The following is a 23,514-nucleotide window of genomic DNA, read 5'->3' as shown; positions in this document are numbered from 1 at the left end:
GATATTTATTGAAAATTCTATTTACATTAGAAAGCTGAGGCAATTGAAACAAATCTGGTTGAAGGCAAATAGTGAACTGCAAGTAACCATGGTAGCTGGACGATGTTTGAACCAGTGCTATAGGTTGAAGTTGTTGTCTTTCTATATACCACTTTTGTTGTGATGCACCCTAATAATGTTGTTAAAGAATTCTAAGTTAAGTTCTCACAATAAAAATAAATTTTACCAGTGAAAATATTACAACTGACCTTTATTTTTGTGCTGTATTCGATTTACGTTTACATTAATTCAGCCTCGCTTCCGTTCATGATTCGATGTATGATCACTTCCGGTAATGGCGACGACACATGTTAGAAGTTATTAAAAGTTCTGTGTTGAAATCAAAGAATATATCTCCGTTTCTCGTGCCATCCGAACACCACATGGTGTCAGAAGTGAACAAGAAGATATAAACTGTGTCCAGAACGGATATTTAGCGATCAGTGATCAGGAATTACGCGGAAATATGGCTACGAATCTTCCACCACCGAAAGCTCTTTGTCTATCGGGAAATGCAAGTGAGAATTTCAAGTTGTTCAAGCAGCAGTACGAATTATATGTGAACGCCATTGGATTATCTACTGCCAGTAAGGAAAGGAGAAGTGTTATACTGCTAAATCTCGCAGGTGAGGAGGCGCTGAAAATCTACAATGGCTTCACATGGGCTCCAGCGGTAGGTGACCCCGAAGGGGAGGAACATGTACCAGCAGAGGACAAACTGGATCCGGAATTAATTCTGGAGAAATTCCAGAGGTTCTGCACGCCGAAAACAAATGTTACTTATGAACGTTACAAGTTTCACAGGTATACGCAATCAGAAGGTGAGAGTTTCGATAATTTCTTATCACAAATTAACACTCTCGTGTCTACGTGTGCCTACGGTGAACTAAAGGACGATTTTGTCAGAGATAAGATCGTATTGGGTATAAATAGTGATAAGGTCAGAGCACGGCTGTTGAGAGATGGTGAACTGACTTTAGAAAAAGCGATAAATGAGTGTAGAGCAGAAGAATGTTCTGGAAGGTGGGCTCAGGATATAAAAGGAGAGACTTCTAAAGTGCAGGCAGTTCAACATAGGCGGAAAGGAGGCCCTCGTGACAAGGGACCACGTAGTAACGGGCAGCAAAGAAGTGCATCAAATTGCTCCCAGGCGTCGAATAGCTGGTCATGCCGGTGGTGTGGAAAGGAGGTGCACCCCAGAGAAAGATGCCCTGCAAAAGACAGTAAATGTAACAAGTGCAAACGCCCAGGACATTGGGGCAAGGTCTGCAGGAGTAGTAAAGGAAAAGGGTCTGTACAAGAGGTAGCAGAAGTGCAGTCTGACTCAGATGAGTACTACTTCTTAGGAAGCATCAGTGATGAAAGTTACTCTATTGAGAGTATCAACAACAGGAAACGTAGGAGTGCATGGTTTACGGAAGTCCAGGTGTCAGGTCAGAGCCTGAAATTTGCTGTTGATACTGGAGCAGATGTGACAGTCATTTCCAAAGCTGTGTATGATACACAGTTTTCACACTTCATTTTGCAGAAGCCTGACAGGCCTCTTAGTGGCCCAGATCAAAGCAACCTTTCAACTCTTGGATTCTTTACTGCAGAACTAAAGAAAGGTGATCAGACAATCACAGAGGATATATATGTGTTCCCCAAAGGCTCTCTATTGCTAGGTAGAGACGCTTGTGCAGATCTAGGTGTCGTTAAGTTCATTGGAAAAGTTACGTCAGATCCTATCCAGTCAGCGGAGTTCGGATCAATGTTCAAAGGCTTAGGAAAGCTAGAAGGAGAATATAAGATTAAGATCGAGCAAAACGCAGAGCCATACAGTGTGATGACTCCCAGGAGGATATCTATTCCACTACTTCCTCTAGCCAAAGCTGAACTTGACAAGCTTATCGAGCTAGATGTTATAGAACGGTGCACAGAACCATCGGAATGGTGTTCTCCTATGGTCGTGGTGCCTAAAGGAAATGGCAAAGTGAGGATCTGTGTGGATCTCACGAAGCTTAACGAAGTAGTGAAGAGAGAAAGAATCATGCTCCCCACAGTGGATTATACAATTGCTCTGATGGGAGGTGCTAAGGTTTTCTCTAAACTGGATGCCAATGCGGGCTTCCACCAAATCTGCTTGGATGAAGATTCAAGGAAACTGACCACGTTCATCTCACCATTTGGTCGATTTCGATATAAGCGAATTCCCTTCGGTATCAAATCTGGCCCTGAGAAGTTTCAGAGTGAGATCTACCGAATACTAGGTGGTCAACAAGGTGTGGTATGTCTCATGGATGACATTGTCGTGTTCGGAAAGAACCAGGAGGAACATGACGAGAGACTCGTACAGACATTAACACGGCTGAAAGCAGCAGGTGTCACCTTGAATAAGGATAAGTGCCAATTCAGCAAAAGCCAGATTGACTTTCTAGGTCATCGGATCGGAGTTAATGGTGTGGAAAGCTCTCCAGAGAAGGTTGAGGCTATATTGAAAATGCGTGCTCCAGAGAATGTGAGTGAGGTAAGAGGTCTGATGGGTACAGTGAACCAGCTCATGAAGTTTGTACCCAACCTTGCTACTATGACACAACCTCTACGTGAACTCTTGAGCTCTCACAGTGCATGGTGCTGGGGTCCAGCACAGGAACAGGCTTTTAAAGAGATTAAACAATGCTTGACGAGCAGCCCAGTGTTGCAAATATATGATCCTTCACTAGAGACCAAGGTGTCAGCAGATGCGTCTTCATACGGACTTGGCGGAGTGCTTTTGCAAAAGCACGGTGACAGGTGGGCGCCAGTGGCGTATGCGTCCAAAAGCCTTCTGGAGGTAGAGAAAAGGTACGCCCAGATTGAAAAGGAGGCCTTAGCTAGTACCTTCGCATGTGAACGATTCACAGATTACATTCTGGGAAAGGATATTATACTAGAGACTGATCATAAGCCTCTTGTACCACTGCTATCCACGAAGGAGTTGGATCAACTACCCGTACGTATTCAACGAATGAGAATGAGGCTCATGAGATACTCGTTCACACCTGTTCATGTGCCAGGAAAACTGTTGTACACTGCCGACACGCTATCCCGTTCTCCAACACCAGCCAAATCAGGTGATTCATTTCATGAGGAAGTGAACTTATATGCTCATCAAGTCATAGCTGGAATGCCTATCAGTGATAGCAAATTAGATGATATTATGATCCATCAACAGGAGGATGAAGCATGCAGGCAAATTATGAACTATGTAGCTGAAGGTTGGCCTGAAAAACATAATGTCAAGGGTTTAGTCAGCCCTTATTTTGCTCATAGAGCAGAGCTGACAGTGGTTAAAGGGCTGTTGATGATGGGACCTCGAGTCGTTATAGTCGTCTATGAAATTGGAAGTCCTGGATAAGATCCACGACGGTCACCAAGGGATTGTCAAGTGCAAGGCATTGGCCAGAAACACAGTGTGGTGGCCAAGCATGATGAAGAATATAGAGGAGTTAATTGAAAACTGTCGCAAGTGTCAGTCTAACAGGAAAAATCCTCCAGAACCTCTAGTTCCTACCATGCTCCCACAACGACCATGGCAATACATAGCCACTGATGTCTATGAACTCAATAAAAGACTGTATTTAGTAATGATTGATTACTACTCCAGATGGATAGAGGTAGCTAGTCTGAGTTCAACCGCCTCAGCAGAGGTCATAGACAGGATGAAACGTGCATTTTCCAGATCCGGAATTCCAGATCAAGTAAAATCTGACAATGCCAGCTACTATACATCAAGGGAATTTAAGATGTTCACTTTAGATTACGGGTTTCGACATGTCACTAGCAGCCCAGGTCATGCTTCAGGCAACGGTGAAGCAGAGAGAGCAGTGCAAACAGCTAAACGTCTCCTAGCTGGCTCTCAAGATCCTTATCTTGCTTTGCTACAGTATAGAGCGACACCATTGGCTAATGGTTATTCTCCAGCTGAGCTAATGATGTCAAGGAGGCTAAAAACCAAAGTGCCGGTGGCCCCGTCTCAGCTGTCCCCAAACCTTGTGCAGAATCATGCCCTACGTCAGTTTGAAGACAATCACAAAACCAAACAGAAGCTGCACTTTGACAGAAGGCATTCAGCGAGGCCTCTTGTTCCCTTAGAGAAGGGAGATGAAGTGATGGTACAAGACAGAGGACAGTCTGGAATAGTAGTGGAGAAGTGCACACCTCGTTCTTATGTGATCCATACGGACACTGGGTCATATAGAAGGAATAGAGTACAGATCAACAAGATACCACCCCCACCCCCAGCTGCAGCTACATCTCCAGCCAAACCCACACCGGTGCCAGTACCTCCATCACCTAAACTTCCTTCACCCCAAACTGCTAACACTGCAGAAGGAACTGGCACATCAAAAGTGTACACCAGATCTGGCCGTCAATCTAAGCCCTCATCTAGATTGAAGGATTATGTGCCATAAGTGAAGTTATACTTTCTGGCCAGATTTTCTCTGGTTTCTCAGACAGAAAGTCCTAACTATGAACGCATATTCTAGTGTGTGTGAGACTTAGTGCAGAGACAAACGACAATAGCTACCCAGGATGTGTTTCTTAACAAAATGACGATTACTTGAGGACATTTGATTGACGTTGTTTTGATTTTGAATTTCACGCTAGATAAGAAACAAGTATGTCTAAGTAGTTTCTCTTTTATTACCTTAAAGGGGGAGATGTGCTGTATTCGATTTACGTTTACATTAATTCAGCCTCGCTTCCGTTCATGATTCGATGTATGATCACTTCCGGTAATGGCGACGACACATGTTAGAAGTTATTAAAAGTTCTGTGTTGAAATCAAAGAATATATCTCCGTTTCTCGTGCCATCCGAACACCACAATTTTGCCTAAAAAACTTCTTGGCCCAGCTTTATAGAGAGAGGGGACATGGCTATCCAACAGATAAATCACAATCCAGCAGACAAGTGATTGTGAAACATACTCTGTTGTCCACCAGCTAGAGATTTGTCCAATTAATGTTATCCAACCTTTGAACAACCATGACCTGGAAAATATTTAAACTTCTCCCTAGGTATGTAAACTTTAAAAACTTAAAAACTCAAACCTATGCAAATCTGAAAGCTACAAAACCCACACTAGCTTCCTGTTCAACAAAACCTTCACTAAAAAGATTGCTAGTAAGAATTGGTATAACAAGAATAGGAGTGGCAACGGGAACTACAGGAAGTAAAAGTCACGTAGTGAAAAGTTGAGAGCGACAATGAACAAGTGATCATTTATTCTAGAACAAAAAGGTTGCAAATCTTCACTTATCACTTAACCAGGTTTTGTCTATTTAATGCCAAGATGAGTTTGCAGAAAGGTTTAAAATGTTCTCTTTGTGGAAATTACTGTGGTCCACTGTGCATTACTTTCCTGTAAATCTCACGATAAAAGAGTAAGTGACACAAAAAGTATTCAAAACCTCGCTGATTGATCATGGTTAGGTGGAAATAAAGTAGAAACTTTCAAAAGTCAAGAAGACTCTCAAATGATAATATTATCAAACTAAAAATAAATAACAAGTTGCCAAACTCTCTCCAAACACTGAATTTCAATAAGGCACTACTAAATATCAGTGCTGACTATTGCAAAGGCAGTAGAGCATATAATCTATTATTGACATACAGATTAAAAAGTTAAAAATTATGTGGCTGACATACACTCAAAAGTTAGCAAAGACTGCATGACCAGTCCAGGCTGCCTCTCTTTTTCACTGTAAAAAAAAATCAGAAGAATGCACATCACCGAGGTGTGATTGAAAAAATTTGATGAAGGTTACATCATCATGCGATGACTCAGAAGTTTTAAGATAAAGAAATAGAGAATAATACATGAGCGCGCGTAGATATGGAATTTCTCTTCGAGTGTTTAACTCGATAGCTCACGAGTGAGATGTCGAATTGAACACGAGAAGAGAAATTCCATATCTGCAAGCAACTATGTATTATTTTGTTTATCATATAAACACAATAGCCCTTTACAGACAAGAAAAGCCGACTTCATTGATGAATGAAATAAATGAATCGATAATCCCCAAGTAACAATCGTAGAGTGCGTTGGCGCTAACTCTTAAGATGGAAAAATGCGTTGAATCATGAGTACAAAAACAACGATGGTCGTAATTTTCAATTTACAAAATTCTCATTTATCGACTTTGTCCTTACCGACAGAAGAAGTCTTTCAGGTGAACAGCCAAAATCGGCCATTGGCAAATCTTCCAGTTGTCGATTCTCATTCTCGTTAAGCGTATCTGGGGTTTTTTCGAGGAACTACAGCATCATCAACAGTTATTACACATATCGAATTAGGCGCCCGCTTAGAGAACACAGAAACTACACACTACCTTCTGCGTTCTTTGAAGATTTCGACAAAATATTTATCTCGATAAGGTGTGTAAGAGACATACCTCACTATTCCTGCTTATGTCAAATTCTTGAAGGTTTGCTAAATTTGTGACCTCCGGAGGCAAGCGCGCGACTTCGTTGTCGCTCAAACCCAATCTATGCAGATCATAAAGCGAAAGAACGGCTGCAGAGAAGAAAAAGGGCATGCTCTAAATGCCTTTACTATTCCAATCGATTTCGAGATGCTACCTTATTACCCCCGGAATATATTTGGTTTGAGTAGCATCTACAAACAGCTCTTCCAGAGATCTATCATACTGGTAAACTTTTCTAGGTACGAAGGTAAGGCTACAGTGGCTGAACTAAAGAAAATCTACCAAGCGGTTACAACGCCACGGAGGACAACAGAACATTTCCGAGCCAAGATCAATGAGAAGGTGCCACCAGACCTAACGGATATTTCTTAACATTTAGCGAAGAACACTGCCAGACTTCACACCTGCGGTTTCTCTCGCCCCCATAATGCATCATTACCCGAGTTTGCTGTAGAGGACTGTGGGAAATCATAGACCGAGCTTGATGAGGCGTGATTTGTTTGCCAGAACCGATTGATTACTAAAAAATGGACCACGGTCCATAAATTTTTAGCCTTCTAAATGACTGAGTGGAGCCAAATATAACCTAGCTCCGAGAGATTTGGTCAACCGATTCGTCTGCGAAGTGAGAATTTAAATATGCCAAATGCGCAACATATGTTTAACTGGCTGCGTTTCTCTGAGTCTCCTCGAGCACATAGTCCAGAGTTGAAGGAGAATAGTTGCGGAAATGATACTGAGACTCTGGGAAGCGAGACTTGGACGAGAATGAGAGTTAAGATAATCCCCATTACACAGGCCTCTTGTTCAGAATGTTGAGGATTGTGATGTCTTTAAAAGTAAAGAGCTGAGAAGGACGCATAGTATGATAAGGTATCTTGCTAACGTCTGTGACTGTGCACTTAAAAATGTCTACTTAGAATTCCATCTGTTTTCTATGAACATAACAGCAACACTTTTAAAAAATAAGCAGTTTAATAATAGGAATTGTTTGCCACATTCACACTTTTATCAGTTTCAGAATAAACATTATTGCTACTTGAATGACCTTGTTTTATGCTTTTATCTATTTTTTTTTAACTCCATGCATCTTAAGGAAATAGAAAAAAACCATTGAACATGGTTTGACGTTTGATGACATGGAGGGTTTTACATATTGATTTTTAACCGCGTTATTTGGAAATGTTCGGGCTGAAGGTTTGTTTCTATTTTAAGAATAAAAACAAAATTGGCATTACTTGTTAATTTTTTTATGTACTTTTTTCGTTTCAAAGTTTCGGCTTTAGCATTTGTTAAGTGCTAACTTGAGAAAGTAGAATTTGTGGTAATGTTTTTGTTTCAGTAGGAATTGGACGTTGATTCTTTTTTCAATTTTTTTTTTGTTTCTATCGACAAGAAAGTTTCGGCTTCAGTTTCAAGTGTGAAAGTAGAATTTCTTTTTTTTCCCGGTCATCAAGTGGCATGATTATAGTTTGTAGAAAAAAAAATATCTGTGGAACACCCTGTCCATGTGCTTCCACTCTCAGTTCCTTCTTCGTCGTCGTCTCCGTTTGTAGGGTTCACTATGTACTTGTACTTCAGTCTATAGCAAAAAATAGCAAGTAAATATTACCCTCATACTCGTACTCGAGTTATTTATCTGATCATATCTGTAATGCTGCAATATAATTGCTATGAAAATCAGATTAACCTGAACATCGGAAATATTTCAGGAACGTGGTAATGTCGAGGGTAATAAAACAGTCAGGCATGGGAAATCTTAACTGTATATAGCAATACTAATTGATTTTCGGATTTGTGGTTTACATTAATTTCATATTTTTCTCAGATTAACAGTTAAGTCACCCCTATTCCTCATTCCTACAAAACTCTATCCACAAACTCTCAACCTTATAAGGAGCTGCTTGAACCAAATTTGAGTTTTACTCAAGACATACCTCAGGAACAAATGATTCCCCGTTCCACACTCTTTTGATACGATTCCTGCGCCCTCTGTTTCGCTGAGAAGGCTCAACAGTAACCTGAAACCAAGTAGGTTCGTTTCACTGACCTCACAAATCTTCATCAATGAATGTACAAGTGATCGCTTACATGGTTCAGGGAAAAGATAACTGATGTGATAATTTATCCCACATGTCCTTTTTAATTCAAAATGAAAACAATCGATCAAAATTTTAACAAAATACATTAAATTAGGATATGGGTATACCTCCACGAACAAGGAGCACTAAGTCTACTTCGCTCAAAAGGTATCATGAAGATATTCCATGAATTTCCTTACTTTACTCGTTTCACAACAAAACCAGATGAAACAGAAACTAAGGAAATTGCTAACTGGGTGTCCATCAAAATGCATTAAGGCTTTGTTAACCTGAGTTTGGATGGTTATATTTTTTGCTGTGGCACCAAGGAGCGCGTGATAAGCGTTTCTGAGGCAGAAATGAGCGTATTCCAAAGCTTCTGGACTTTGGGGATCTGCTCCGATTTCCACTTTAACTCTCGGCTCTAAATTAAAAAAAAAAATGGTAGGAACATTAAGAATACATAGCCATTATAACACTGAATCACATCGATAGATCCTACAAATGTTTCCAAAACATCCGGCGTGGATATGATATTATCGATGTAATTTAAATAAGTCAACACTACGAACCAATCCTGGACACCTCGGTCAACGATGAATACAAAACTGAACATGCTCCGTTGAGATCAGTCAAAAACTTCTTCTCTCTCACCTTCAGCTTGTGGAGACACAACTTGTGGTTCTTTTGTCTCCATGACTAAACATCGAGATTTTTGTAATGGCTCTTCAGACTCTCTCTCAGATGTATCTGGACTTTCCGGAGCGCTACGCTTTCGCTTCCTTGTTTTTCCTATCAGTTGGAAAAAGAAGAGTCAACCCCCAAACCAAATGTCAATATTTTAGAATCATAAAAGTATCGATTCGTGGTTGTTGAGAAACGAGTAAAAATGTCAGTCAATAAGAGACTACAAAGAACGTGAGGACAAATATTTTTCCTTTTAAGAGAGGTTAGATGCCTCTTCTATCATACCTTTAGGTTGTTGAGATATATTTTTCCCTGTGGATGTTTCTGGGTCAGTCGGTTCACCCAGATCCTCTGCAGGTGGATGTTCAATGGTCACTTCTGTTCCTGGAGACTTAGCTTGATGTTCCTCTGTCTCAGTGAACAAACATGGGAATTTTGGCAGCGGCTCATCAGATCTTAAATCGGAACATTCAGGACCACTGCGCTCCAGTTTCCTTTTCTTTCCCTTCTCAAGACTTTTATTAAGGGATGGACTCTCGCTTCTCCTTTCGCACCCCTTGGAATTCTTTCTGGCTTCCACCGCACCAGTTCCCAGCGACACTCTTGAGTGACTGAGAGAGTCCCCAGTTGACCCCTGTTCTTTGACTGCAATTGGGGATGCTGATTCAACGGTAACCAAGCCAACAAATCTGGAAGATTTCGTAATGAGTGGATTGGAATCATTCTCCAGGGATACCGCTGTTTGGCAGTCACAAGTTTTCTTTTCTATGGACGTCCCTGCGTTGCAGCTGAAGGATGACATATTGGCAGTATCCAAATCAATCTTTATCGATCCATCCAAAGATGTTGCCGAGGCAACAGGACTCTGTACAGTAAACGATGGAGGGTCTCCTATCTCTAAAAGGCTTTTCTAAGATTGAATAAAAAGCAATGAGTCAACTAAGACAAAGCAAATCCCTTAGTGTGCTACCATTGCACTGGTTGATGGACTCTCTCTCAGAAAACTTACCTCAAACATGGATGATTTAGAATCCGATGGATTTCTAGCAACAACCAAGGATGCTGCTGAGACTTGAGTCTCGTTCTTAACAGGTCCTTCAATCTCATCCAGTACCTCTCCATCGCAACTGGTGTTACTTAAGGAGCATTCAACTGCCTCTGGCTGTCTATTGGTCTCGTTAGTATCAGTGTGTGACGATCCCTGACAAGTGGTTGAAGCACAAACGTGGGATAAACCTGCATTTAAGAGATAAAAAAAATTGACTTTTGCTGACTCTCTATATGCTGTAAGTTTCAATCCAGAAACAGGGGTTAACCAGTTGGAATTTTGTGGATGGAACATGAATTGTAAGACAGCTATTCAACGCTGCTGTGTGCATGCATGCATGTAGAAACGGAAATACAGTTTCAGGAAATCTTAAGAAGAACAAACTAGGTAATACACTGACCTTCGTTAATTTCAGTTGGTAATTTGCTCCAGGAAACAATTTCATCAACCTTTGACGCAAACGATCTTCCCTAATACACCAAAGAACAATGAGTTTTTTTAATTGTTAATTCTTTGTCAACCTCACAGAGAGGTAAAGTTTTTAGTGTGGTTATTTTTCAATTGCTCTCAATAAATCAAGTGCCAGTCTTAGTAAAAAGTGCTTGTGTGCTTTAAACCCGCACCAGGAAAAAACTTTTCTGCGCAAAAGAAGTCTATTTTCAAATATATTTTGACCGACATCTAAATCTTTAAATGAAAAGTATAGTCAGAGGGTTCTGGTATATTATAAAATATCCATAAAAAAGAGTTCTCCGAGATAGAATAAGAAGAAAACTTTTGAGTCAACTGAGACCAAGAAAATTCTTTAGTACGTCACCATTCCAGTGGTTGCCGGACTCCCTCTCAGGAAGCTCACCTCAAACATGGACAATTTGGGGACGTTGATGAGAGATGTCGATGAGACTAGAGTATTGTTATTCCTGAGACTTTCAATCTTATCTGGCACATCTCCATCACAACTGGCATTGCTCAAGGAGCATCCAACTGCCTCCGGCTTCATATTGTTGCCGTTAGTATCAGAGCGTGGTGAACCCTGATACACGATTGAAGCAAACCTGGGGGATACACCTGTATTTCACAAATTAAACAAATTGACTTCTGTTAGCTCTTCACATGCAACTAGTTTCAATCCATAGACAGAGTGTTTTTTTACGATTTTCCATTGTACTCTTTATACTTAATAAATTACAAACATCAGCCATTTAATGCTGATGTGTGCACATTTTACAAAAACGGAAATAAAATTGCAAGAAATCTTAAGATGATTCAGAACAAACTACCGACCTTCAGTTATTTCAGCTGGTGACGTGCTCCAGTACATAATATCACTGGACTTTGACGCCAATGATCCACCCTATTAGATCAAAGGAAAATGAGTTTTTTCTTACAGTTAAGTCCTTCTCACTTAACTTACTTGGAGATAAAGTTTGCAGTGAAATTCTTTTAATAATTGTTCTCAGTACACCAAGCACCAAAAGCTGTTCTAAGTTAATACACTTTATATGCTACTAAACTGCAACAGCAAAAACTTTTCAGCCCAAAATGGCCAATGGCACTTGAGAGCCACAAAGGTTACGCATAAGTTCTGCGATGTGACATTAACATAATTTCTAAACAAACCATATTGGTGATAGAATTTTTGTTAGAATTTGATTTTGAACACTATTTCAACGGACGTCTAAAAATCTAAATAAAAAGTGTAGTAAAAAAGCAACAAGTACAAGTGATGGTATATCATAAATTAACAATAAAAAAGAGTTTTGTAGGATGGAATAAAAACTATCGAGTCAACTGAGACAAAACAGATCCCTTAGAGTATAGCCAGTGGTTGACGGACTCGTCCTCAGCAAGCTTACCTCGAGTGTGGACATTTGTGTCTCTGATAGATTTGTAGCAACATCCCGGGATGTTATTGAGACTTGAGTCTGCTTCTTGCATTGACTTTCCATCTCATCTGGTACCTCACCGTCACAACTGGTGTTACTTAACATGCATCCAACTGAGTCCGACTGCATAATGGTCTCTAATGGATTTGTAGCAACATCCAGGGATGTTATTGAGACTTGAGTCTTCTTCATACGGGGGCTTTCCGCCTCAGCTGGTACCTCTCCATCACAACTGTTATTACTTAAGGAGCATCCAACTGACTCTAACTGCATATTTGTCTCTGATGGATTTGTAGCCACATCCAGGGATGTCATTGACACTTGAGTCTTCTTCTTGCAGGGACTTTCCATCTCATCTGGTACCTCTCCACCACAACTGGTATTACTTAAGGAGCATTCACCTGACCCGAACTGCATGTTGGTCTCTGATGGATTTATAGCCACACCCACTGATGTTATTGAGACTTGAGTCTGCTTCTTGCTGGGACTTTCCATCTCATCTGGTACCTCTCCATCACAACTGGTATTACTTAACATGTATCCAGCTGACTCCAACTGCATATTGGTCTCTGATGAATTTGTAGTAACATCCAGAGATGTTACTGAGACTTGAGTCGTCTTGCAGGAACTTTCCATCTCATCTAGTACATCTCCATCACAACTGGTATTAACTAGGGAGCAACCAATTGACTCAAACTGCATATTGGTTTCCGATGGATTTGTAGCAACATCCAGGGATGTTATTGAGACTTGAGTCTGCTTCTTGTAGGGACTTTCCATCTCATCTGGTACCTCTCCATCCCAACTGGTATTACTTAAGATGCATCCAACTGACTCCAACTGCATATTGGTCTCTGATGGATTTGTAGCCATATCCAGGGATGTTACTGAGACTTGAGTCTGCTTCTTACAGGGACTTTCCATCTCATCTGATACCTCTTCATCACAACTGGTATTTGTTAAGATGCATCCAACTGACTCAAACTGCATATTGGACTCTGATGGATTTGTAGCCACACCCAGGGATGTTATTGAGACTTGAGTCTGCTTCTTGCAGGGACTTTCCATCTCATCTGGTACCTCTCCACCACAACTGGTATTACTTAAGGAGCATTCACCTGACCCGAACTGCATGTTGGTCTCTGATGGATTTATAGCCACACCCACTGATGTTATTGAGACTTGAGTCTGCTTCTTGCTGGGACTTTCCATCTCATCTGGTACCTCTCCATCACAACTGGTATTACTTAACATGTATCCAGCTGACTCCAACTGCATATTGGTCTCTGATGAATTTTTAGTAATATCCAGGGATGTTACTGAGACTTGAGTCTTCTTGCAGGGACTTTCCATCTCATCTGGTACTTCTCCATCACAACTGGTATTACTCAAGATACATCCAACTGAGTCGAACTGCATATTGATCTCTGATGGATTTATAGCCACATCCAAGGATGTTATTGAGACTTGAGTCTGCTTCTTGCTGGGACTTTCCATCTCATCTGGTACCTCTCCATCATAACTGGTATTACTTAACATGTATCCAGCTGACTCCAACTGCAAATTGGTCTCTGATGAATTTTTAGTAATATCCAGGGATGTTACTGAGACTTGAGTCTTCTTGCAGGGACTTTCCATCTCATCTGGTACTTCTCCATCACAACTGGTATTACTCAAGATACATCCAACTGAGTCAAACTGCATATTGGTCTCTGATGGATTTATAGCCACATCCAAGGATGTTATTGAGACTTGAGTCTGCTTTGTGCAGGGACTTTCCATCTCATCTGGTACCCCTCCATTACAACTGGTATTACCTAAGATGTATCCAACTGAGTCAAACTGCATATTGGTCTCTGATAGATTTGAAGCCACATTCAGGGATGTTACTGAGACTTGATTCTGCCTTGTGCAGGGACTTTCCATCTTATCTGGTACTTCTCCATCACAACTGGTATTACTAGAGATGCATCCAACTGACTCTAACTGCAAGTTGGTCTTGGTAATATCAGTGGGTGGAGATCCCTGAGACATAGTTGAAGCACAAATGGGAGATACACCTGTATTGATCAGATCAAAAAATAGATTGAAGTTTGATAGCTTTCCATATATGCTACCAGTTTCAATCCATAAACTGCATTTTAATGCCTCAAAATTTTCTGTTGAAATATCAATTTTCCATGGTTTTCTTTATAATTAATGGATTATAAGTATTATTCATTCAACACTACTGTGTGCATATCTGCAAAAATGGATATAAAGTTTCCAGAAATCTCAAGATTTTTAAGAACAAACTAGGGAAAGTACTGACCTTCTGTTATTTCAGTTGATAACTTGCTGCAGGAGACAATTTCATTGGCCTTTGACACAAATGATCCTTCCTAATACACCAAAGAAAAAGAGATTTTTATTGTTAATTCCTTGTCATAAAATTATTATTTATTTCTACTCAAAATCTACTCAAGATGGCCAATGGTACATAAAAGCCACCAAAATAAACAGGAATTAGTTCTGGGATGCGACATTTACAGAAATTCTTAACATGCCAGTAATTGTTTATCATAGACTATCCATGGAAAAGAGTTCTCCAAGATGAAAAAAGAAAACAATCGAGTCTACTGAGACAAAGGAAATTGTCTAGTGTGTTATCATTGTAGTGGTTTAAGGACTTTCCCTGAGTAACCTTACCCCAAACATGGACAATCTGGTTTCCGATGGATTTCTAACAACATCCAGATATGTTGCTGAGACTTGAGGCGTTTCCTTGCAGGGACTTTCCATCTCATCCAGTACCTCTCCATCCCAACTGATATTACTTACCAAGCATCCAACTGACTCCATCTGCATATTGGTCTCATTAACATCAGGATGTGGGGATCCTTGATATGTAGTTGAAGGACACTTGGAGGATACACCTGTATGAAACAGATCAGAAAAAATTATGAACTTTTTAATATTGAAGCACACAGGAAAAAACCTTTCAAAAACAGCTTATCTTTCAAATTTTTCCAGCAAAGGATGTTTGTTTGGAGTTTTCCTCCATATTCCCTAACAATCTATTAAAAAAAACAATGTCTCTCCCTCTGTGACAAAACCTAAATGAGCTATAAACCTAAAAATACTGATGATAGGGTTCCAACCTTGGAAAATACTATCTGAAGAACAACACAAGATATTTTCTTTAGAGAGAACACTAGGGGAAACTTTACGTGTTTGGAACCATTCTGCACAAATAGAAATACTTGATGTATTATATAAATCAGATATTCAACATTGTTATGTGCATGTTTTCCAAAAGTTGAAGTAAAGTTTCCAAAAACCTTATGACATTTTAGAACATTATTAGAAAAGTACTGACCTTCAGTAATTTCAGTTGGTAACCTGCTCCAGGAAATAATCTCATTGGCCCTTGATACCAATGATCCACCCTAATATACCAAAGCAAAAATGAGTTTTTTGTATTAATTGTTAAATCCTTGCCAAACTTACAGGATCTAAGAGATAAAGTTTGTAGTTGACTGTGAATATATAACATTCATAAATGTGAACTGCAGGTTAAGAAATGAACATGAAAGAAATTTTGGCAGTGGTGAACATGAAATTAAGCAGAAGTGAAAATAAGGCTTGAATTTTTTATAACACCTTATTTCACTTCTGCTAAACTAATGTTCATTACTGCAAAGGTCGGTTTTGTATTCAAAGTTTGTAGTAGGGTTAAGTTATAATAATTATTATTCTTCTAATTGACCAAGTACCAACAGCTGTTTTTAGTGACAAGCCTAATTCATATGCTTCTAACCTGTGCCAGGAATTAAACACCTTTGTGTGCAAAATGACAAGTGGCACTTTCAAAGAATTACAACGGATGCCAAATCATCAATAGTATTTTCCTCAGAAAATGGTTTAAAACATTATTCTCAGACTTCTAAAACTCTTAATCAAAAGTACAGTCAGAAAGCAACAAGTATAAGTTATGATATATCATGACATAGCAATAAAAATGACTTTTTGTAAGATAAAATATGAACCATTGAGTCAGCTGAGACAAAAAAATTCCTTAATGTGTTACCATTCCAGTCATTAATGGGCACTCCCTCAGCAAGCCTACCTCAAACATGGATGATTTGGTCTCTGATGGACTTCTAGCCACATCCAAAGATGCTGCTGAGACTTGAGCCTTGTTCTCATCTTGACATTCAATGGCATCTGATACCTGACCAATACAACTGGTATTACTTACAGGGCATCCAACTGACTCCAACTGCATATTGGTCTCGATAACATCAGGGTATGGGGATCCTTGAGAGAAACAGGTAGTTGAAGAACACTTTGGGAATACACCTGTATTTAACAAATTAGAAAAAAGTATCAATATTTTTACATCTTCATAAACTGTTTATTTATCAACAAATTTATGAGTATCTTTTACCGCAAAATTGAAGAATTGCATTTATAATCCATCAATTTTTATATTTGAAGTGCACCAGAAAAACAGTTGGAAACCAGTGTTTCTTTCAGATGTTTCCAACAAGGGATGATAATTTTGAAGTTTTTCTCCATTTTTCTATTAATCTAAGAATAATCCAATGTCTTTCCTTCTGAAAAATTCCCTTATATGAGCTATTAACCAAAAGGAACTAATAATAAGTTTCCAACATCAGAGAACCTCACCTGGAGAACAGTACAAGATATTTGTTCGCTTTGGATAGGGCATTCAGGCCAACTTAGTGTTTCAGCCCATTGCAGAAATAATTGAAAAATTATATAAATCAGTTATATTCCACACAGCTGTGTACTTGTTTTCGAAAAGTGGAAGTAAAGTTTCAAAAAATCTTAAGATACTTCAGAACAAATAAGAAAAGTAATGACCTTTGTTTATTTCAGTTGGTAGATTGTTCCAGGAAACAATTTCATCAACATTTGACAACGATGATCCTTCCTAGTATACCAAAGAAAAAAAGAAGATTTTATTCACTGTTAATTCGTTTTCAAACTTACATTGATAAATTTTTTAGTTTGATTATTGAACAAATTTTCTCAGTGCACGTACCATGTGCCAAAAGCTGTACTAAGTACAAAAAAACCGATATGCTTCTTAAATATGCACCTGGAAAAATTATTTTGCTCAAAAAAACCAACAGCACATAAAAGCCAAGAAAATAAATAGCCATTAGCTGTGACATTCACAGAATTACAACAGATGTCAAATCATCGATAGAATTTCCTCAGAAATTGATTTCAAATATTATTCCACATACTTCTATAATTATGAATCAAAAGTATAGTCAGAAAACAACAAGTATAAGTTATGGTATATCATAGAATATCAATACAGAAGACTTTTCTAAGATAAAATCTAGACCATTAAGTCAACTGAGAAAAACAAAATCCCTTGGCGTGTTACCATTTTAGTGGTTGATGGGCCCTCCCTTAGCAAGTCTACCTCAAACATAGATGATTTGGTCTCTGATGGACTTCTAGCCATATCCAGAGATGTTTTTGAGGCTTGAGTCTTGTTCTCATCTGGACTTTCAATGGCATCTAGTACCTCACCAATGCAACTGGTATTACTTACAGGGCATCCAACTGGTTCCAACTGCACATTGGTCTCAATAACATCAGGGTATGGGGATCCTTGAAATATACCCATAGTTGAAGAACACTTGGGGGATACACCTGTATTCAAAAGATCAGAAAATAGTGATAATATTTTTATATCTTAATAAATTGTTTTTTATGAAAAAAAAATTTATGAACTATCTTTTATCTCAAAATTGAGAAATTGCATTTATAATCCATCAATTTTATATTTGACGCACACCAGAAAAACCTTTCAAAATCAGTTTATCTTTCAAATGTTTCCAACAAGGGATGATAATTTTGGAGTTTGTCTCCATTTTTCTGTTAACCTATGAATAATCCAATGTATTTCCTTCTGAAACATTACCTAATATGCGCTATTAACCAAAAAGAACTGATAATAAGTTTCAAACACTGGAAAATATCACCTGGAGAACATAACAAGATATATCTTAGCTTTGGATAGGACATTTAAGCTAATTTAGAGTTTTTTGGCCTGTTGTGCACACATAGAAATACTTGACAAGTTATATAAATCAGCTATTCAACTTGACTGTGTACATGTTTTCCAAAAGTGGAAGTAAAGTTTCCAAACATCTAGAGATATTTAAGAACAAATAAAAAGTAATGACCTTTGTTTGTTTCAGTTGGTAGTTTGCTCCAGGAAACAATTTCATCAACATTTGACAACAATGATCCTTCCTAGTATACCAAAGAAAAAAAGAAGATTTTATTCACTGTTAATTCGTTTTCAAACTTACATTGATAAATTTTTTAGTTTGATTATTGAACAAATTTTCTCAGTGCACGTACCATGTGCCAAAAGCTGTACTAAGTACAAAAAAACCGATATGCTTCTTAAATATGCACCTGGAAAAATTATTTTGCTCAAAAAAACCAACAGCACATAAAAGCCAAGAAAATAAATAGCCATTAGCTGTGACATTCACATAATTACAACAGATGCCAAATCATCAATAGAATTTCCTCAGAAATTGATTTCAAATATTATTCCACATACTTCTATAATTATGAATCAAAAGTATAGTCAGAAAACAACAAGCATAAGTTATGGTATATCATAGAATATCAATACAGAAGACTTTTCTAAGATAAAATCTAGCCCATTAAGTCAACTGAGAAAAACAAAATCCCTTGGCGTGTTACCATTTTAGTGGTTGATGGGCCCTCCCTTAGCAAGTCTACCTCAAACATAGATGATTTGGTCTCTGATGGACTTCTAGCCATATCCAGAGATGTTTTTGAGGCTTGAGTCTTGTTCTCATCTGGACTTTCAATGGCATCTAGTACCTCACCAATGCAACTGGTATTACTTACAGGGCATCCAACTGGTTCCAACTGCACATTGGTCTCAATAACATCAGGGTATGGGGATCCTTGAAATATACCCATAGTTGAAGAACACTTGGGGGATACACCTGTATTCAACAGATCAGAAAATAGTGATAATATTTTTATATCTTAATAAATTGTTTTTTATTAATATCACCTGGAGAACATAACAAGATATATCTTAGCTTTGGATAGGACATTTAAGGTAATTTAGAGTTTTTGGCCTGTTGTGCACACATAGAAATACTTGACAAGTTATATAAATCAGCTATTCAACTTGACTGTGTACATGTTTTCCAAAAGTGGAGGTAAAGTTTCCAAACATCTAGAGATATTTAAGAACAAATAAAAAGTAATGACCTTTGTTTGTTTCAGTTGGTAGTTTGCTCCAGGAAACAATTTCATCAACCTTTGACACCAATGATTTTTCCTGGTATACCAAAGAAGAAAAGAAATTTTTATTCATTGCTAATTCCTTATCAAACTTAAACAGATAAAGTTTGTAGTTTGATTATTTAACAATTTTTAGTAAGACACCAAGTGCCAAAAGCTGTACTAGGGCCAATGGTACATAAAAGCCACAAAAATAAATAGCCATTAGTTCTGGGATGTGACATTCACAGAATTACAACAGATGCTAAATCATCAATAGAATTTCCTAAGAAATTGGTTTTAAACATTATTCCACAGACTTCTACAATCATGAATCAAAGTGTTGTTAGAAAACAACAACTAAATATAAGGTTTGATTATCATAAAATATCAGTAAAAAAGACTCTTCTAAGATAAAATCTAAAACAGTAAGTCAACTGAGAAAAAGGAAACCCCTTGGTGTGTAACCATTCCAGTGCTTAATAGGCCCTCCCTCAACAACCCTACCTCAAACAAGGACAATTTGGTTTCTGATGGACTTCTAGCCACAGCCAAAGATTTTGCTGAGACTTGAGTCTTGTTCTCATCCAGACTTCCAATGGCATCTGGTACCTCACCAATGCAGCTGGTGTTACTTACAGGGAATCCAACTGGCTCCAACTGCATATTGGTCTCATTAACATCAAGGTCTTGGGATCCTTGAGGCATCCCCATAGTTGAAGAGCACTTGGGGGATACACCTGTATTCAACAGATCAGAAAATAGTATTAACATTTTTTTTATTTTAATACATTGTTTTTCAATCAACAAATTCATGAGAGTATCTTGTATCTCAAAATTGGGGAATTGCATTTATAATTCATCAATTTTATATTTCAAGCACAACGAAAAAACCTTAAAAGATCAACTTATCTTTCAAATGTTTCCAACAAGGGATGATAATTTTGGAGTTTGTCTTCATTTTTCTGTTAATCTATGAATAATTCAATGTCTTTCCTCTGAAACATAACCTAATACGCGCTATTAACCAAAAAGAACTGATGATAAGTTTCCAACATTGGAAAAAAATCACCTGGAGTACATTACAAACTATTTTTGGGCTTTGGATAGGGCATTAAATTTCACTAAGTGTGTGTGGGCCCATGCATTGTGCACACATAGAAATACTTGACAAATTATATAAATCAGCTATCAACACAACTGTGTACATGTTTTCCAAAAGTGGAAGTAAAGTTTCCAAACATATAAAGGTATGTAAGAACAAATAAGAAAAGTTATGACCTTTGTTTATTTCAGTTGGTAATTTGCTCCAGGAAACAATTTCATTAACCTTTGACATCAATGATCCTTCCTAGTGTGCCAAAGAAAAAGGAGTTTTATTCATTGTTAATTCCTTGTCAACCTTAAATAAGATAAGGTTTGTAGTTTGATTATTTAACAAGTTTCTCAATACACCAAGTGCCAAAAGCTGTATTAAGTAAAGGAACCTTTATATGCTTCTAATGTGTACCAGGAAAAATTATTTTTCTCAAAAAGGCCAATGGCACATATAAAAGCCACAATACTATATAGCCATTAGTTCTGTGGTGTGACATTAGTAGTGTTTTGGTGGGGAAATAATGGCTCTGAAGGTACAAACTCAACTTGGTTTTAATGGTGGAGGGGCAAAAGCGGTAAAAAGGTTAATCTTGACATGCACAAGGTGAATCATGTGATAAAGAAAGCATTACATCATAACAACATTCACAGAATTACAACAGATGCCAAATCATCAAATTTGATAGAAATCCCTCAGAAATTTGTTTTGAACATTATTCCACAGACTTCTACAATAATGAATCAAAAGTATAGTCAGAAAGCAACAAGTATAGGTCATGGAATATCATAAAATATCAATAGAAAAGACTCTCCTACTATAAAATCTAAACCACTAGGTCGACTAAGAAAAAGGAAATCCCTTGATGTGTTACCATTCCAGTGGTTAATGGGCCCTCCCTCAGCAAGCCTACCTCAAACGTGGATGATTTGGTCACTGATGGACTTCTAGCCACAATCAAAGATGGTACTGAGACTTGAGTCTCGTTCTCATCTGGACTTTCAGTGGTATCTGGTACCTGACCAATGCAACTGGTATTACTTACAGGACATCCAACTGGCTCCAACTGCATATTGGTCTCAATAACATCAGGGCATGGGGATCCTTGAAACATACCCATAGTTGAAGAGCACTTGGGGGATACACCTGTATCAGAGAGACGAAAAAAAATTGACAGTTGGAAATATGTGTTTGGTTCATTGATTTAGCATGGTACTCATGATACTTACCTGAGTTTATTCCATTTGGTAAATTCCTCAAGGAACTGACTTTAGCGGCCGCGCCAGATGGAAATGATTTACCCTAACAGTTCAAAGAATGATAACATTTACCAATTGTAAATGCAATGTCAGTGGCACTGTTTAGGCAGATGGTTGTCAAAGTCACAAAGTTATTTCCCCTTAATTACAGTAACTTTCACCTCTATTAGGTTATCACCTCTATTAGGTGATCACCTCTATTAAGAGGTAATGGTCACTCTTTACTGAGTCCCAGCTGCCTGTTTGTACCATCTTCCACCTGTATTGAATGGACTTTTAAAGCTGAATTACTCAAATAAAATTAAGAATAATCTTTCAAGTAATTTTTTATCCATGTTTATCTCCTGATATCAAAGTTAGTTGTATTTCTTCAGCAAGGTTTTTTACATTAAGAAGTCAATTGGGAGATAAAATGGCTTTTTTGTTTTTGGTTCCTAACCCCTACTCTGTGGAACTTGTATTTAGCACTCAGCTTGTACTAACCAGTCACCCCACCATTCCCCATGTGTGACTGCTTAATACAGGTTCCATAGTACTTTAAACCCAAACAATCCCTCCAGTAAACAAAACCAACAAGCTCCCCTACCATCTGGAGGACTCCTTATAAGCTAAAGGGTTTAGTTGTGACACTTACAGAATTTCCAAACATGGCAAATGATTAGTAACCAAATGTTGGTTCACACAATCAGTTACAATGAATTTCCAAAATAGATATCAAAAGTCTAGTGAGAGAACAAATAGCAAAGGTTTGGTCCAGTTAAGATCTATTATAATATATCTCAGAATAGATCTTTAGAAAACAGAAATAAAACCATCAAGTCAGTATTAGAGTTCAATGGGATTTCTGTTCCTCTTGTTGTTTTATATCAAAGGAGAACCAGATGCTTGAAGCCATAATTTGGATACATTCCCCCAACTTGCAGATACTCTCCGATTGATGTTTAAACCAGTTGGTGCTTTCAAAGGGATAACTGACCTCCCTGATCTGAATTATCTTGCTTCACCAACCTAGCTGATAAATTGACTGTACCCCGGGAGATCACTTTGTCTTACCGTTGCAGTGGTTGATGAATTCCTCATTCCAGGGGTACTATTGTTGAGCTTCTTGAGGAGCCTTTCTAATATAAGGCGCGCTGATGGACTGGACGAGCCCAGAGTTCCATCCAACGCACCAACAAGCAGAGCTCGGACTTGAGCTGTTATTGCAGAAGTGAAGGAAATGATATATCAAAGGTTTTTTAAGCAGTGTTAAGTTTTGAAGCCTGATAAGAAGCAATTTCCACCTGAGAAAAACAAGAAGATATTTTGTCTACCTGTAGAGTCCATTCTGGTGGAAGTGTCCTCTGGCTCTTGGTCAGTACTAGAGTCCTGTTGACATAGAAAGAGATATCACACTACATATGAAATCCACTCTGCGTTCAAAGGGAAATGTAACTACTTCTGACTATCCACACACACAACCACACACATACGCACAAGGAGACAAAATTAGACACGAGAAAAAAAAAAAAAAGACTGAATCGCACGATAGCCTTCTAAAACGATCCAGACTGTTAGAAAAAGTCATTTTGTGATCAGTCAAACAACAAATCCATTGAATTTGGAACATTTCTCCCTTACACTGCACTACAGAATTCGAAGGAATCCAATGAGTGAACTCCG

General features: G+C 38.3%; 2 protein-coding genes across 2 annotated transcripts; one reads left to right on the top strand and one right to left on the bottom strand.

Annotated features, from left to right (window-relative positions):
* Positions 1–505: 505 nt before the first annotated feature.
* On the top strand, positions 506–3,415 carry LOC136280719 (uncharacterized). Its single transcript, XM_066166395.1, has one exon. The coding sequence runs from the start codon at positions 506–508 to the stop codon at positions 3,413–3,415; it is 2,910 nt and encodes a 969-aa protein (XP_066022492.1).
* Positions 3,416–7,941: 4,526 nt separating this feature from the next.
* LOC131777523 (serine-rich adhesin for platelets-like) lies at positions 7,942–14,973 on the bottom strand. The gene is made up of 12 exons (XM_066166394.1): positions 14,881–14,973; positions 14,504–14,573; positions 12,163–14,252; positions 11,591–11,660; positions 11,163–11,374; positions 10,707–10,776; positions 10,268–10,494; positions 9,544–10,168; positions 9,226–9,363; positions 8,862–8,995; positions 8,428–8,511; positions 7,942–8,072 (listed from the first exon to the last, which is right to left on the bottom strand). Exons 1-12 carry the CDS (start codon positions 14,971–14,973, stop codon positions 8,013–8,015), a joined length of 3,873 nt encoding a protein of 1,290 aa, XP_066022491.1. The 3' UTR covers positions 7,942–8,012.
* Positions 14,974–23,514: the final 8,541 nt, after the last annotated feature.

Source organism: Pocillopora verrucosa, chromosome 5 (assembly GCF_036669915.1).
Source record: "Pocillopora verrucosa isolate sample1 chromosome 5, ASM3666991v2, whole genome shotgun sequence".
NCBI classification, from domain to species: domain Eukaryota; kingdom Metazoa; phylum Cnidaria; class Anthozoa; order Scleractinia; family Pocilloporidae; genus Pocillopora; species Pocillopora verrucosa.
Note: the sequence above shows the minus strand (reverse complement) of the source record. Positions and strands in the feature narration are given on the sequence as shown.